Raw genomic sequence first — 18,400 nt, 5'->3', positions numbered from 1 at the left:
CTTTAGAGCACAGGTGTCAAGCTGTGAACTAACTGGTTCCTTTAATGAAAATGATCCAGGTCTTCTTAATATAAATACACTGTTATGTCTCCATGCATAACATCTGGAGCACATCTGTGAAGCGTATGTCCTTCAGGAATTACCTGCTGCAATGCATTTTAAATCAGAAATTTCATAAAACTTCTGTGATCAGTCACTATTTCAGATCTTGCTTAGAATGCTTTGGGTTGAATGGGACCTTTAAAGGTCATCTAGTCCAACCTCTCTGCAGTGAGCAGGGACATCTTCACTAGATCAGGTTGCTCACGGCTTCATCAAGCCTGACCTTTGTAATGCCTTTACAGTTGTTGTTTAGTGGGGGAGCTGCAGCTATTATTATTTACTAGATTTTTCTGCAGTTTAGGCAAGGACCTTAGGTGTTACTGTTGTAAGTTCATAAAAGTAGTTCTACTGTGGAATAGAAGCTTTGTTGTCCTGCGTCGTGGTTTAACCCCGGCTGGCGACTGGGGATGCACACTCTCCCCTGCCCTGGTAAGATGGGGGGAGAATTCGAAGGGTAAAAATGAGAAAGAAACTTGTGGGTTGAGATAAAACCAGATTAATAAAAATAAAAAATTAAATTCTAAGAAAAAGAGGAGAGAAAGTAACAGAGGAAACTAAAACCCAATAAAGACAAGGGATGAAAGTAAAACCAACTGTTTGTCACCAATCGACTTGTGCCTAGGCAGTTCCCAAGCAGTGAGCCCCTGCCAACCTCCGCCCTAGTTTATTGCTAATGTCACATGGTATTGGAAACCCCTTTGGTCAGCTGGGGTCAGCTGTCCTGGCTGTGTTCCTTCCCAACTTGTACACCACCTCCAACCTACTTGCTAGTGAAGTAGTCAGAGGAGCACAGGCCTTGATACTATCTAAGCACTGCTCAGCAGTAACTAAATATCTTTGCATCATCAACACTGTTTTCATCACAAAACCAAACCACAGACCTGTACCAGCTACTGTGAAGAAATTTAACCCTGTTCCCGCCACCACCAACACATCCTGTGGCTCTGTTCCTTGCATTTGTGTGCGATCACGGTCAAACACCAGGTAGTTATGTACAGGGTGATGGTAATTTTGATGTGAACAGTTCTTCCACTGCCTTACGTGGCATATGATTACAGGAAATCCTATTTACAAATAGGAGTGAAGACATAACTGATCCAAAGTAATTCTACAAATAAATCCTTAGTGGCTGAAAAATATTTGCCTTACCAATCACTTTGACCCAGATCCCAAGGATTCCATTAAATTACTTAAGTTTGATTTAATCTTCATCCTGTTTTTCTTAAGAATCAGTGACAGTGCATGAATGGCCGGGGGGGGGGGGGGGGGGGAGGGGGAGGGAGGGTTTGCCTGTACTTCATCATTTTAGTATTCTGAACTTCTGTGGTTTGAGGAAATGATCCTTTAAAAGCCTGATCTGAAAGGATGAAAGTGATGAAGGTATCTAGTTTTCTTGACTTGTATTTTTGTGTAGGATGTTGGTGAATTTAGAAAAAAAAAATGGAAAACTTAGATAAGTGTATATCTTTACTGATTAGGCTTTATTGAATGCACAATCCTTTGCTCATCAATTTAAATATTTTCTGCCGTTTCCTGACCTGTAAATTGTAACCTGTTGTGACCATCCATTACATAAAACTAGGAGGCAGTGGATTGGCAGACCACTTTGCTATCCACTTTGATTTAAACACGTTCCTGTAACTAGTGTCCTAATTGTAAAAAAAAAAAAATCAAAGAACAAACCCAACCAAAAGACTATGTAAAACTGTGTTTCTATGGCATTTAAATTAAGGTTTCAAACATTTGATTTCTTTGTACTGAAAGATGCAGGGGAAAAAGAGGAAGAACTTTCAAGTTAGGAAATAAAATTAAAATTCCTTAAGCATATTTTTAGTCAACTGCAAAAGTTAAAACCATTTATTTGTTCAAATTTGGAACTTGAAAGTTCCTACTACTGAATGTGCTGATAATATATCGAGCCATGCACCAGAAATGTAAGAGAATCTTTTAATTATTTTTGGCCTGCTTAATATAGTTAAGTGACTCTTTTATTAAGAGCTTGTTATTTTAAAGATAAACTAGATGTTATTGAGGTGGGAAAATCTTTAAAAAAAAAGAAAAGAAAAAGAAAGATAAAACCGATCTGAATTTCTAAGAATAAAAATAGTTAAAGAACCTTGGTCTGTGGCTGATATTCACCATTGATGTGGGGGTTTTTGCACATTAAAAAAGATTCAAGGATTTACAATGTGAAAATTTGTGCTTCACAGATTTGAAGGAAACCTAAAGTACCTAAATTTAGTTTTGTATGTTGAAAAGCTGATGTAGTAACATCAACAATCCCATCAGGGAATGCTGTTGCAGGGGGGCACTATTCAAATAGTTAAAGTTAGGTACAGGGCCTTTGAGGCTTTCAAGTATCTACATTTGAAATCTAAAAGAAAGAAAAATAAAATGAAACATGAACCTTTCGAGAAATCCAGCTGACTTCAGGAGTTGTTGGCAGAAATGCCTGAAGTGTTGAGGGAGGACTTAAACTTTTTGTTACAACGTTCCCGGCGCATGGCTGTACCCGACCAAGGGCCACTAGAGGGAGCAGGAAGTATTTACTATGATGTTGCCAAGTCAGTATTTCAGATTATTTCCATTTCTGCTTTTTAGCCAAGTCTAGGAAAGTGTAACATAATGCTGTGCCCCGTACGGTGCGTTGTAATCTGTGTGTCTCATAGTTATCAGTGGTAAGGGTTTGGTCATGCCCCATATCCACAGAACAGGAGATGTCTGCTGTGAAAAGCAATTGAGGTAGAGCATGCCACCAGGTACAAACCGACATGTGACAACTGGGAAAGGAAAGGATGGCTTTAACAGAGAATAACAGACCACTCTTTGCTTTCAGTGGAGCTAAATTTGGGTTAGGTGTGGTCCAGAATTGGGAATCAAAACATACACAACTTCACATCCTGAGAAGATATTCTTTGAGAAGATAAATTCTTTTGTAAAGAATTCATTGTGCTGGGATTTATTCTCAACAAAAGCGCATTTAACTTTTTGTTCTGAAGCCTCAACTATTTCACCTAGCCTGTTTATTTAGGCTGTGTGCAGTGTCTCCAGAGACCTTGACTTGCTTCGCTCAACATGTCTGTAGTGCATGCTGAAAAAATGAAGGGAGAAGCAGAAGCCACATGGAGATGACAGTAGTAAAATATGCTGGTTTATCTGGGTAAATTGATAAGTACTTTCAGGTATGAGCTGGAATGTAGTATCTGCACAGCCTAATTAAAAAGATTTCCTAACAAACTGTGCTCTTCACTAGGCAAACTGCATGTCAGTTCTAAGGCATGGTTTCCAGGATGTACTTCTAGAAAGCTTTTTATTCTGATAGCTTCAAATCCTGATGCGGAGTTTGTCAGGGCTGAATTACCTCTATCATTAGGTGATATCCTTTAAAATCTGCCAGTTGTTAGCTGCAACCTGAAATGGTGGTGTGGTTGGTTTTTTGAAGAGGCATGTTTCCTGTTCTTCATCTCTATTGTCATAACACGAGTTTTGAAGGACTTGGAGGTCTTAAGGTATGAGGCTGTGCACTGTTCCGCTTTATACTGTCAGTTCACATACATGTGCTGTGTATGCAAAGAGTTTTACCACCTTCTATCCCTCCTTCCCCACAAGAGGGAAGGATGCAAAAGAACAGTAAAGCAAGAAGTGGTTGTTAAACTGTAAATACAATTATCTGAGTGAAATGTGAAGTAGTACTTATTTTAGGGAAGGCAGTAATTCTCACTAATAACACTTTCAAAGCCTGCTAATTTATACCAGCAGCAAAGGGGAAGCATACACCTAGCTACCTCAGCAGGCTGCTGAAGTAGCAGAAGGGCTTTGCCTATGTGGAATTGGTAGACATTTTAAGGGAAGAAATAATTATGGAAATACAGAGAATTGTCAATATGTATAAAGTAGAAACGTATGCAGTTACCCAAATGCATCCACTGACAAGGGGGATTGCTTTACACTGGAATTATAAAAAAAGCTTTATTTTGTTGTACATAACTTCCTTATTTCTTTCATAAAATATGGTTGGTCTCTTCAGGAAACTCATAAGTAATACATTCCTGGTGGTGTTAGGTGTCACTAAATCTGTTGCTTTTCCACTCTTAATTCTCCTTTTCTAGTTTGAAATTCTGATATACTAGCATACATGTAAAATACTTTTAAATTGTAACTCTTCTTACTGTTCTGGCAGGGTTAGCTCTGGCTGCATCTCACATCAGCATAAGATATGTGGCTGTTGTAGCATGCAACTCAGTGTAGGTTTCCAGTCTGGATAGCACAATATAGCTAGCTGGCTGAAGGGAGTGACTGTCCCACCCTATACTGCACTGGTGCAGCCTCACCTTGAGCACTCTGTGCAGTTTTGGGCACCTCAATGTATGAAGGACATCAAACTATTAGGAGGGAGACCAAGATGAAAGGTCTTAGGGTGAGACTTACATGGAGTGGCTGAGGTCACTTGGCTTGTTCTGTTTGGAGAAGAGAAGGCTGAGGGGTGACCTCACAGTCTACAACTTCCTCAAGCAGGGCAGTGGGCACGGAGGTACTGGTCTCTCTCTGGTGACCAAAAACAGAACATGAGGATGCAGAATGAGGCTGTGTCAGGGTGTTCAGGCTGGTCACTGGAACAGGATCCCCGGGGAAGTCGTTGTGGCATCAAGCCTGTCAGAGTTCAAAGAGTGTCTGGATGGTGCTCTTAGTCATACGGCTTAGTTTCAGGTAGCCCTGTGAGGATCAGGGGGTTGAACTCGATGCTCCTTATGGGTTCCTTCCTACTTAAGATAGTCTGTGATTCTACGTGTCTTATTTTTTTTGTCTGAGCTTTGTAGCTCGCACTGCTGCTGTGCCTGCATTGTTAGAGGCTAGGCAGCAAGTATGTGTTAAATTGAAGAAAGTTTGTGTGGGTTTAAATACAGCAGTAACTGCATGATAAGCATCTCAGTTTTTCTATTACCATTCTGTTACATTTCATTACAGTTGGATCTTTCATTTTTCTCAGACGATTTGAGTAATGAGTGATGACACAGATGATGTAAGTGGTGTAGTTCTGTTGACTTTAATTTAATGCCATTTGCATACATACCCCAGGCTTATTGTGGTCCTGTCACTTTTTCTTTTTAGCCTCTTGTTGATGTTGATATCATGTCTTGTAATACTAAATAACCTGTGAATACTTAGTACCATTCATCTTCAGACAGTTTACAAGTGTTAAGTAATGAATATGCTCAGCATCTCTGTGCTGAAGAGAATTTGTTACTTTTATTAGCTGGTTCTTAATGAAGCTGTGACATTAGTACAGAACTTTGAGCACAAAGTGGCATAAGTAGCACCCAATTGAGACTTTCAGGCAACAAAAGTCTCAAAATGAAATGACTGTAAGATATTTTAATATTTTCACCAGTACGTTGGAGAGTAAAAATCTGTCATTTGGATGATTACTGTTGTGTGCCAAATCTGGTTGAACATAGTACTTATTTTGCCTGAATTAATTATTATAAAAATATTTAAGAAAATAAGATTAAGTTGTAATAGTATTTTCTTAAATAAAACATAATATTTTCAGACACCCTTTATTTGTGTTATAAACTGTTAGTGTCAATCACTTTATTATAAAGCTGTTGAAAATTCTAATATCTATTTATATTACCTCACTCCATCTGTAACTGCCTATTTGCATTTTTCTACCAAAAATTTAACTGTCTCTCTGTCACAAACTTTTAATCCATCAACAAAGTTGTTCTAACAACAGTGTCTATGGAGAGAATTCTTTTTTTAAGAATTAAAGGAACACATAGGCAAAACCAGTTGGACTAAGGAGATCAAGGAACTCATTTGTGTGCAGACATGGCTAGGGATTAGAGTGTAACAATTAAATGTAATTTCTTTGTAGAAGATTAAATGATACAATACCACCTAGAAATTAGTGGTTAAACTGAAACAATAAGAATTAATTGAATAATGATATAGAGGGAAAAGCTGTAATAAACTTCATAGCTAAGTTTCTCAATCATTAGTACTGGGGAAGGTCTCCAGTATTTTCCCTACTGGCCTTGGCATGGAGAACAAGAATGCTGTAATTAAATACATTGGTGGCACAAAGTTGGATACCTGTCAGCACAGGGGAGCAACGGGATATCGTATAATAAAGGACCGGGTGACCTTGTGAACTCCAGTAGTTTAAATGATTAAATAGCACCAAGTGTAAAATCAGGAATTTAAGGACTAATATGAATTTCTGTTCTGAAATGCAGGCCAGGGATTCCTGTGTGGCTCAATAGCCCTGAGTTCTGCTTTCCGTAGCAGGGTAGCTGTGTCCAAGCTGCTTCTTAGGAGCAGTTCTTGCGCCATGCTGTTCTCCACTGCTGTGTGCTGGCACTGTCTGGGAGATGCTGCTTAGCAAAGGCCTGCCTGTGCCAGGAAGCACAAGAATTAGCAGGCAGTCGTGAGCCAGGTGTTGTTGGCCAGCACCTGGCCCTGTGACATGGTTTTGTCTTGCTCTTGTAGGCATTTCCTGAAGGAGTAAAATCTATCTGGTCTCAAAAAATGAAAACAGAGAGGGGTAATGTGACTAGTCTCCATAAAAATATCGGGCAGAAATGCTAAGAAGAGAAAGGAGCTATTTAAACTAAATGACAACACTGGCACAAGAATAACTAGCAATAAAAGAGTTTGGAATAAATGAGCACTGGAAATTAAAAGGCATCATTTCCATTGTAGCTGTAGGACTTGGAAAAGCATTTTGACAGACTTTGGCTTCATTACTTTTAGTTAATTTTAAGATGAAACTTTATTAAAGTATAAAGTTTTTAAAAACCTACTGTTGACTTTTGAAATAGCAGGGAATGGGAATTGATACATGAGTTCTCTTTCTGTGCAGTGTCCTTATTCTTTGAGCTTAAACTTGCTGAGAAAGGTGACAGTAAATGCATGCTCAGTTCTGTTCCTTTCCTAAGACTGTTACAAATCTGAAAATTTAGTAAAGGTGTAGCTTGGGCAACTTTACATTCTCAATATATTAGATAATTATGCAGGTTTCCCAGGTTAAAGAAAGGCTTTGTGTAACTGTGGTGTAGATTCTGTTCGCTTATGGCAGATTTAAATCATGCTGAAACCCACCAGACTTATTTAGTGAGTGTTCATGGCCCTGTGGAGTACTGTGTGGGCTTACAGACTGTTTTGGAAGCAGTGCAGCTGTATTTGCTGGGACCCACAAGTGAGTACTGTGTCACATTAGCCATTTCCTCAATGGAAGTCTTTATGCCATCCAGTTCTTCATGAAATCATGGAAGTTGTGTACAATCAATGTGGTACTGTGCAGGAATGATAAATTATTTCCATTGGCATTGACAGCAACTCTTTAGATGGGATAGCATTGACTTCTGCCTGTGCCCCAATGAAAAAAGCAAATGAGTGCCTTTACAGATCTTGAATAATAGCAGTTATTTTTTATATGAACTGCTTCTCTTTTTATACAGTATACTTTAGGAAGGATGTGCTCTGGTTTATATTAACCCACATAGATTACTGTGCACGTAGAAGTCTTTTTCACAATTTTTATACATTAGTAATGTATAAAAAAAAGTCTCCTTGCCTAATTATACTCTTGCATTTAAAAAAAGTATGAATAAAATTGCTAGTATATACGCCTTAAGAATAATAAAAAAAACTGATACAAGAGGGATGTATTGGCATAAAGATGAGAAGTACAGTGTTACTAAAATAGAATGAGTATACCTTATTAAAGTTGTAGTCATGTGGTATTTTTCTCTAGTATTTAAAACAGAATAGTTTAACAATATTCTGCATCAAATGCACGCATGAGAAGGGATATGAGATGTTAGTCTCATACCAGTATTTTAAGCTTTCCCACTTATTAACTGGTATTGGCATCCTTGTGATATTTAATACGGTTTTGGGGGGTAGGTATCCATGTGTCATTATGGATATAAGGCCAATAAACTTTATAGCAACTATGGCATTGGGTCAAACTGATTATAACTTTCTTACTTGCGTGAAAGTGAAAGTCAGTACCATAGCACAGACTAGTGGCATACTAAAATATTGAAAAAATAGGTAATCTTTGTCAGTGCCTATAACAGTCACAGTTATTTTTGCCTCTGTGATATACTTCATTGACTAAATGCATTAGTCTCACAGAAAGAAATGGTGTGGCATAAAGTCAGAGCTGAGTGGATAAGTACTAAGCTATAACCTCTGTTTGCTATAGTGCGGGACCAGACCAGACTAGACTGGAGTATTTTCAGATGGAAGTGGCATACAACAACCATCCAGTCCAACTGCCCGACCACTTCAGGGCTGACCAAAACTTAAAGCATATTATTAAGGGCATTGCCCAGATACCTCTTAAACACTGACAGTCTTGGGGCTTCGAATGTTGCTCTAGGAAGCCAGTTCCAGTGTTTGAGTACCTTCTTGGTAAAGAAATGCTTCCTCATGTCCAGCCTGAACCTCTCCAACCTACAGTCTTCTGATTGTAGGAGTAGCTACCATGCAATATCAAAACTTGTGTCCTTAAAATACATCTTAGTAACTGCAAAAGGTGCATCGGTAGTTTGGACCTGAACCTCTAGAATAATGTCTTTATAGATGAGCCCTAAATCCTCTGGATGTTGGAGGTTTTCAAGAAACATGGATGTCAGTGACGGCACATGCTGTGTATGTCTCACCCTGCAGCAAGCAGTTGCTTCCATTAAAAAGGAATGTAAAAATTAGAAATTTTAAATGAAGCACCTCATAGAAAGAAATACAGATTTTCCCTCACTGATAACAGAAATCAGTGCTCAGGTGTAAGAGAGAATACAGGTTTCAGATGGGGGTGGGTGGGAAATGAAGGACTGTTTTCTAGAGCAAATGCGAGTCATTTTTTTGGTGGGTTTTTGGAACCAGATAGGATTTTACATTTTAGCTAACATCAAGAAGGTTTCTAATTCAAAGCTTTGAACTCTAAATAATATGAAGAGTACTATTAATACTTTACTTCTAGAAGGTACAATTAATACTGCTGCTGTTATTTTATTGGAAGACTTGGGGGGATTTTATTGCATTCAGAAACAAACTAGTAATGAGAAAAGAAGTTCAGTCTGATTTTCTGGGGAGACAGTGTGCAAAGTGACCATAGCAGTTCCAGAACCAGGAGACCCACTGATTAAACTTAGAGTTCTTGGGAAATGCTGTCGTATTTCAAATAAGCGAAATGGGGAAAAATCAGCAGAAATTGGGCCCAGAGGTAAGGAAGATATCATTGCTGCTACTGGAGCCATGTTAGCTAAAGCTACATGGATTTACTATATAATCATGACCTCTGTGACCGTACAGAGGAAGCTGACTCATGTTACTGAGTGCCAGTGCTGATTTGGCAGTGTCTATTCCAAGTCAATGTAGTGACTAATGGAGAGATGAGGTACTCCTTCCTCAAAGTCCTCTGTGGTACAGGGTGGCTGAAAACATGGTGTAATCGTGTTTTGTATTTGTGACAGATTGCAAAAAGAAAATGTACTAACTGCAGTATGTTAATAAACATGATTGGTTACCATGATGCTGGACCCAAGCAAAGAGCTTTCCAACTCTTCCATTTTCCTTCCCCTTCCTTTCAATGCTGCATTCTTGCTACTTTGTGCAGTGTTCAAGGAATTGTATTTTGCATCAAATATGAGGGGAAAAAAACCCCAACCAATGGGCGACACAATATATTGTTAATATACTAGGTGCTTCTGCTACCTGGATGAACCCCAAGAGATTTGATAAACCAATAGTAATAAACTTTACTGTCCAATGGAAGCCTTCCAGTATGACTTCGTACCTCTGCACACCTGTAATTCAAAGTACTGTTCTGAAGGCTGATGAGGATCTGGTGTAATTATTTCTTAGATTGTAGTGTCTAAGCTATCAAACGCAGGCTGATATGTAATTAAATATACTGTGCCTTTTAATTTAATTTTAAATAAGGTAAGATTTCCATTTTGTTCTTAGAAGTTCATGTTAGGCCATCTGTGATTATACTTAGAGGAACGAGTAATGGTACTTTGTAAGGTAGCTGTCTTTTCATATAATTTATCTGAAAACATTAAAATGATTGTCATGCTACATCCTTTTTATGACATTTTTTGCTTTAAAATATTTGCAGAAGTTATTTATTTATAAATAACTTTTCCATTTTATTGAATTACTATTAATGAGCTGCCCAGGGAGGTGGTGGGGTCCCTGGAGGTATTTAAAAGACAGTTAGATCTGGTGCTGAGGACCTGGTTTTGTAGTGGGTGACAGGTTAGGGTGATGGTTGGACTTGATGATCTAAAGGGTCCCTTCTAATCAAGACAATTCTATGAATTTTAAAGTGGTGCATTAGATGCGTTTTGAAGAACTATATCTAATAGAAAGTTTGTTATGTTTTATTTAGGCCAATAGAAAGTAGGGGTTTTTGTGCGTTAATGATAATATAGGTGTGAAGTGGCTGATAATTGCAGGCTTTGCAGAGGTTTTTTTTTGTGGGATTATAGAATAATAAGTGCTAATATTATCTGACAAAAGCTTTTGGGCAGTGTTAGCAGAAGTGAGAGCTTGTAAACATGGTGAAGAAAGAAAAAAATAGTTAGACCCCCTGTGTGTTCCCTGCGTGGAATTAATCTTTGTTAATGGAAAGCACATGGAGGGTTTGAGGTAAATCTGTCTAATCCAAATTCAGAATGCTTCTTATCAGTGTTGTATAAAAAATTAATTTGTCTGAAAGAAACTAATCAAATTAAGAGTTAATGTGAAAATGTCAGGCTGGGTATATTTTGTGTGCTTATTTTCACATTTTACAGGAGAAACTGATTTGAAAAGAACTTCAGCATTTATTCTTATCTTGGGCACTAGGTGGTGTTTCAGCCTTTTGTACGGAAAAGCACAGCTTGATACAGTGGCACTAGCACTGTAGATTCCAGTTTTAAACTAGTACGTAAATAATAATTAGAGATGTTGGAGACCAGATTTTTGTCCATTTTTGTCCTTTTCAAATTGGCAGTGTTCCCATGTTAGCAAGAACTGACACCCACAAATTGCATCACTGATGTTCTTGAACAAAATATGTTCACAACAGTTGAGCTCTTCAAAGTAGAGGTTTGAAAATGGTTGCAGTAAGTAGCAGGCCTACTTCAGAGCAAAAATTTTGGAATGTTGTGTGCAGTTCTGGACTCCCTGATTCAAGAAGGACAGGGTACAAAAAAAAAAAGTCTATGAAGCTGATGAGGGGACTAGAACATCTCTCTTGTGAAGAAAGGCTGAGGGACTTGGGGCTTTTTAGCCCAGAGAAGACTGAGGGGGTTCTTATCAATGCTTATAAATTATTGAGGGGTGGGTGTCAGGGGGATGGGATCAGCCTTTTTTTAAGTGGTGCTCTGTGACAGGACACAATGGGCATAAACTTGAATATAAGAAGCTCCACCAAAACATGAGGAGGAAGTTCTTCAATGTGAGGGTGACAGAGCACTGGGACAGGCTGCCCAGAGAGGTTGTGGAATCTCCTTCTCTGGAGATATTCAAAACCTATCTGGATGCAGTCCTGTGCAGCCCTCTCTAGGTGATCCTGCTCTAGCAGGGTGGTTGGACTAGATGGTCCCCAGAGGTCCCTTCCAACCCCTGCCGTTCCATGATTCTGTGATTCCTGATGACAGGAATGTCCTTTTTCATTGACTGTTTTAGAAGGTAAAATTCTATTGCTCTTTTTTGCAGAGATATCATAATCTATATTTCAAGTGTGCAATCCAATTGTGTAGTGTCCCCGTCTCTTCTCTGCATGCTGATGTCACAGTCGCATGAGATGTGCTGTCCTGGTGGGGGCTTGGCAGGGACAGAGCTGCTCTGTGTACGGGTGAACTGCCGAGTGCTGTCAAGGGCACCTGGAGGCAGAGGGAGGAGTCCTGCCCAGGAATATGCCACCTTCCCATCTGTGCTCTTAAGTCGTTACCTTACACGTGTGCCTGTCAGTTAATTGAGCGGTCTGCACTGTCCGTTACCAGTCTTTGTTACATTGGAGGAATCCTGCTGCGTGCTAAGATAAGATGAAGTCAGTTTTAGCCCTGTGCTAATCTAGGACTTGGACTTCTTGGTGCTTGGTGCAGATTTCTCTGTGTGTGTGACAGTCACCATTTGGCTCACTGTGTGCGATTATTTGAAGCTAAGATGATAACTGCTTGGGATAACACTATGGAAGTCTACATGTTGAAAGTACATTGGAAACAAGGCTTTATCAGAAGTGTTAGTGATAAATATTACAAAACTCTCTTACAGACACAGAATATTTCAAAATACATATATATATATTTCACTCTTTGAGTTTTTTTCAACATGAAATACCTGAAGTATTGGTTCTGGGTCCTTTTTCAGTTTCCTTTGGTTCATGAGGTGCTTTCAGTTTAGGTGCGCATCTTGATTCTCACAGGTATGACCCTATTACTTTTTTAGTCTGTAAGAAACATTGCACTGTGGAAACAGTTGGAACCAGTTTGACTTCAGTAGTTCCTGGGAAAAAATATGACTTGCTTGAAGTGACAGTCAGTGAAAAACAGCTCCCAAGCTGTAGAGATGCAAATAAAATACCAGATGATCCTACAGTAGACAGTGACAACAAAGATAGGCATAGCATCTTTAATTGGGAGCTGGGTTTGGTCAGACTTTTATCATAAAATGTTTGCCTTCTTTCATATGGGTCTCATGGCACTCACAGTTCTCTGTCTTTCTACATTGTTATCTACCTAGCTTGGCAGGAACTGAGTTTTATGTTCACACAGATCACTAAATTGTGTGGTGTGTGGAGGAGGTTAGGTCAGGAGTACTCTTCCTGACTCTACTTCTAGAGGAGGAGATATTAAATCATATTCATTCAGAAATACTTCTCATTCTGTTGAGTACAAGAGAATAATGCTGGTCGTTCCAGAGTGCATTGTCCTGGGACAAAATGTGGCTCGCAGTCAAGGACATAGTTGCTCAAGTGTTTAGACTGTGATCTGTAGTGTGTGTGACATTTTACCATCTACTAATTGAATGGAAACTAGCACACAAAAATTTGAGGGGATAAATAATGATTCAACTCTGATCCTTTCATTATGCTGACACAGATATTGAAAGTTTAGAGCTTCTTTCAGCTGTGTACAAACCAAGCAGAAATATTAAAGGCTTTTAATTCCTATTGATTAAAAAGGGCAAAACTACTCTTGTATTTGGTGTTGAAATTTCAGTTCGGAGCTTGGGTGTGCTTTCTGACTTAATTAGTGAAGGTAAAACAGACCTGTTCTTAAATTTGTATTTGAATGATGGCCAGGCCTGGAGCATACACAGTATTGACCTTTATTCTCAGGATATCTGTCCTGGTTCTGGCCAGGCCAGTCAACCTTCCCAAGCAGCCAGCACAGGTGAGCTGAGTTAGTTGGGGCTGTTTTCCACACCAACTGACATCACTCCCCAGTAAAAGGGGTTGATTGGGGGAGGGCAGGGCCTTGTTGCCTCTAGGACAGTCTGAGTGGAACCTTGTATCCAGGTAGCATTCTATATGAAGTTTTCATCAAAACATTTTTGGTGAGACTTGACTATGGTCCAGATTTTATATTAGATAACTGCCTGGAGAATAAAAGTGAGATATGGGTTGCAGCTTCTAAAACCTTTTCTGGTGGAGAAGGAGGTATCAAGGGTGTAGAAACTATGTTTTCCATGTGATCAAACTGTTGAGCTAACTGCATTTAAAGGAATAATGAGTAGCATTACTGTTAGCCTTTGTATGTCCTGTACTGTAAACCCTTGAAGAGGAGGCAGCTCGGTGTAGGATTAGAACTGGAGGTGTAACTAGATTGAAGGCTGAGTGTAGACATTCAAAGGCCATTTAGTAAAAAATGATCTGGTTTTGTCTGTGAACTAAGATAAAAATACATAAATAACAGAAGAGTTGAGTTAAGGCTAAAGAAAAATGAAGATTATGGAGTGAAGGACTAAACTTGCATTGAATTAATGCTTTCTAAAATCCAAATTGTAAGATAACACAATAACCAGTTTAAATGTGCCATTTTATTAATAACTGGTCTGTTGTATTTAATTCATTATGTCCTGATTTATGCTCATATAACATAAGAACTGAAAGTGAAATTAACTTACAGATAATTGGCATTGGCAATTTCCTGGACTGCCATGTGACTGAGGTGATTGAATACAAAAGCTGTGCAAGCAAGTTCATTTTAGAATATTAAAAAGTCTCATTACTACGCATAGGATCTCACAACTGGGAAGCTGTAATCATTTTAATAATTCAGTAAGCATACAGGGAAGGCTAAATCTTGGCTGTGGAGAAAATCACTACCTTATATATTGTGCTACTTTATTTATAAAATGGCTTTAATTTACCATAGCTTTGAAAATCATGTCACTTCTGGAAGCCAGTTTCATCATGTAAATCTGAGGTACAGACCACTGCTGAATTAAATAGCAGATTTTTGAGAATTAGAAAATTACTTTGCAGCAGCTGGGGATCTGTTCCAAAGTTCGTTAGTCTGATTTGGAGAGGGACTGTTTACAGGGGCATGTAGTGACAGGACAAGGGGTAATGGGTTTAAAATGAAAAGGGCAGATTTATATTAGATACAAGGAAGAAATGTTTCACTGAGAGTGCCCAGAGAATCTGTGACTGCCCCCATTTCCAGCAGTGGCCAAGGCCAGGTTGGATGGGGCTTTGGACAGCCTGGGCTAGTGGAGGATATCCCTGCCCATGTGAAGGGGTTGAGACCAGATGGACTTTGAGGTCCCTTCCAACCCAAAGAGTTTTATAATGCCACAACTTAATAAGAGAATGGATTAAATGTTTAATTTTTTTTTCTGTCATCCTCAACATACAGTCTTCAATTTCAGATCTTTACAGATCCCTGAAATGCCTGTACACCGATGCATGCAGTACGGGGAATAAACAGGAGGAGTTGGAAATCTGCATGAGGTCAAAGTGTTATGGCCTAGTCACAACTATGGAGACTTGGAGGGACAACTCACATGACTGGAATGTGGCCATGGATGGCTACATTCTTGCTAGGAAAGAGGCCAACAAGGAAAGGAGGTGGGGTTGCTCTTTATGTGAAAGAGTAACTAGAATGTATTGAGTTCTGTCCAGGGGTGGACAAGGAATGAGTTGAGAGTTTGTGGGTGAGAATTAACGGAGAGGCTAGCATGGGTGATTGCGGGTGTCTATAACAGGCTGCTTGCTGAAGATGAGGAAGTTGATGAGGCCTTCTACAGGCAGCTGACAGCAGCCTCGCAATCACAGGCCCTGGTTCTTATGGGGGATTTTAACTACCCAGATATTTGCTGGAAGGCCTGCACAGCCAGCTGCTCACAGTCCAGGAGCTTCCTCCAGTGTAGGGTGGTAACTAGGAAAGCTATGGCCTCTTTGGAACTAAGCCTTGCAAGGGAGATCAAAGACAACAGAAAAGGCTCCTTCAAATACACTGGAGGTAAAACTAATGCTAGAGGTAACGTAGACCCTCTGTTGAACAAGGTGGCTGCCCTTGTGACTGAGGACAGTAACAAGGCGGAGTTACTGAATGCCGCCTTTGCATCTGTCTGTATTGCTGGAGACTGTTTGCAGGAGACCATTTGCAGGAGCCCCAGATGGTTGAAGCCCCTGAGGAAGGCAGAATAAACAATGAGTCTGCCTTGGTTGATGTGGACTGGGTCAGGGATCACTTAAGCTGTCTGGACATCCATAGATCTATGGGTCCTGCTGGGATGCACCTGAGGGTGCTGAGGGAGCTGGCAGAAGTCATTGCTAGGCCACTATCTATCATCTTTGCTAAGTCCTGGGAAACGGGAGAGGTGCCTGAGGACTGTAGGAAAGCAAATGTTACTCCAGCCTTCAAAAAGGGCAAGGAGGAGGACGACAGGAGTAACTACACCAGACAGCCTCACTTCCATCCCTGGAAAGGTGATGAAAAGACTTATCCTTGGTTCTGTCTCTAGGCACATTGAGGATAAGAGGCTTGTTAGGAGCAGTCAACGTGGTTTCACCCAGGGAAGTCATGTTTGACTAATCTAATAGTTTTTTATGAGGATATAACCAGGTGGCTAGATGATAGGGCAGTGGGTGTGGTCTACCTTGACCTCAGTAAAGCATTTGACACTATCTCCCACAACATTCCTGTGGCTAAACTGAGTAAGTGTGGTCTGGAGGATCAGGTAGGGAGGTGAACTGGTTGAAGGAAAGAAGTCAGAGAGTTGTGGTCAATGGGACAGAGTCTAGCTGGAAGCCTGTATCTAGTGGAGTCCCTCGGGGGGGTCGGTACTGGGACCAGTACTATTCAATATATCATTGATGACCTGGATGAGGGAATAGAGTGTGCAGTCAGCAAGTTTGCTGATGACACAAAACTGGGAGGGGTGGCTGACACACCAGAGGGTTGTGCTGCCGTTCAGCAAGGCTTAGACAGGGTGGAGAGCTGGGCAGGGAGAAGTTTAATGAGCTTTAACAAAGGCAAGTGTAGGGTCTTGAATCTGGGGAAGAACAACCCCAGGTACCAGGATAGGTTGGGCACTGGCCTGTTGGAGAGCAGCGTAGGTGAGAAGGCCCTGGGGGTCCTGGTGGGCAGCAGGATGACCATGAGCCAGCAATGTGCCCTCATGGCTAAGAAGGTGGTGTATTAGAAGGGGTGTGGTTAGTAGGTCAATAGAGGTCCTTCTGCCCTGTCTACTCTGCTCTGATGAGACCTCACCTGCAATATTGTGTCCAGTTCTGGGCCCTCAGCTCAAGAAGGACAGGGAACTACTTGAAAGAGTCCAGTGCAGGGTCAGAAAGATGACTAAGGAAGTTGAACATCTTCCTTATGAGGAGAGACTGAGGGAGCTGGGCCTCTTTAGCTTGAAGAACAGGACACTGAGGGGTGACCTCATTAATGTCTTTGAATATGTAAAGGGTGAGAGTCAGGAGGATGGAACCAGGGTCTTGTCAGTGCTGGCCAGTGATAGGACAAGGGGCAACAGGTGCAAGCTGGAGCATAGGAAGTCACGTGTGAATATAAGGAGAAACTTCTTCACTGTGGGGGTGACGGAGCACTGGAAGAGACTGCCCAGAGAGGTTGTGGAGTCTCCTTCTCTGGAGACATTCAAAACCGGCCTGGACACATTCCTGTGTGATTTAATCTGGGTGATCCTGCTCTTGCAGTAGGGTTGGACTAGATCTTTCCAGGTCCCTTCCAATTCCTAACTTTCTGTGATTCTGTGATTTACTGCCATTTGAATGTCAATGTGTAGATCATTTACATTTATACTGCTACTATCTGTGGTTTTCCCTTGTATTATAAACGAAGAAGCAAAAGTAGCGTAAAAGTAGTTTTGTGTTTGTACTTTTTTCTAAAATAATTTCCTCCAAGCTTGTACAAATATATTTTACTGTGTTGTGGCGAAACTATTGTACTTTTAATAGAAAGAATAAAACCAGTATTCTTTCTTTCTACCTTTGGAAGTGGCAGCAATCAGTTGATTTATGCTTGATGGAAACTTTTTATGCAGTGTTGAGAAGCTAACAGATTTTCCACTTAAATATGTCTGAACAGGTAATGTGGGTATGTAACTTGTGCCGAAAACAACAAGAAATCCTCACAAAATCAGGAGCCTGGTTCTACAACAGTGGATCAAATGTACCACAGCAGCCTGACCAAGAAGGTGTTAGAGGTCTGCGGAACGAGGAAGCACCTCAAGAGAAAAAAGCAAAGCTGCAGGAGCATTCGCAGTACCAAGCACCACCAGGTGACATATCCACACAGGTTTTGGACAAAAACAGATCTCAAGGGCTCACAAGACAAGAATCAATTAAGAATGGTTCGGGGGTAAAGCATCAAGTAACAAGTGACGCTACGTCAGACAGGTAAGAAAATATTTCATGTTTATACTGATAAGATCTACTGAATTTATGCCTCAAATTTTATTTTACCTTTAAAGTTTTTTCTTATTTTTATTCTGTAGCCTATGAAATAGACACTGGGGATTTTTGAAACAATCCTAAGAAACAGTAGCTGAGGAGTCCTTATTGTGTTCAGATGGTCACGGACAATGTGTGTTCTTCATTCCTTCTTGTTAAAAATAACGACAGGGAAAATGGCAGTTGCAGTGTGGGGGAGTTTGTCCATGTGCTTGCAACTTTGTTGAATTGTAGTCACTGAGCTGTGCAGAATGCTAACGGATTTCTTTTGTGGCTGCTGACTTCATAGTGGCATTTTAGTAATCCAAAATAGGTCTCAAATTACCAGGTTAATGGAAGATGGTGGCTGTTCAGAATACTGAATTAAAA

The 18,400-nt window shown here is 40.2% G+C and overlaps 1 protein-coding gene across 7 annotated transcripts in view; it reads left to right on the top strand.

The window, feature by feature from the left end:
* RIMS2 (regulating synaptic membrane exocytosis 2) overlaps positions 1 to 18,400 on the top strand; it is a gene marked incomplete at both ends in the record, with an annotated part of 475,681 nt that overhangs the window by 112,144 nt on the left and 345,137 nt on the right. For all 7 annotated transcript variants that reach the window (XM_084260505.1, XM_084260502.1, XM_084260507.1 and 4 more), the window contains one exon: positions 17,667 to 17,977. In XM_084260505.1, coding sequence (XP_084116631.1) covers positions 17,667 to 17,977 — 311 coding nt within the window. The remainder of the gene's footprint in view (positions 1 to 17,666; positions 17,978 to 18,400) is intronic.

This window comes from Gallinula chloropus (assembly GCF_964237585.1).
Source record: "Gallinula chloropus genome assembly, chromosome: 2".
NCBI lineage: Eukaryota > Metazoa > Chordata > Aves > Gruiformes > Rallidae > Gallinula > Gallinula chloropus.
This window is presented reverse-complemented; position numbering and strand designations above follow the sequence as displayed.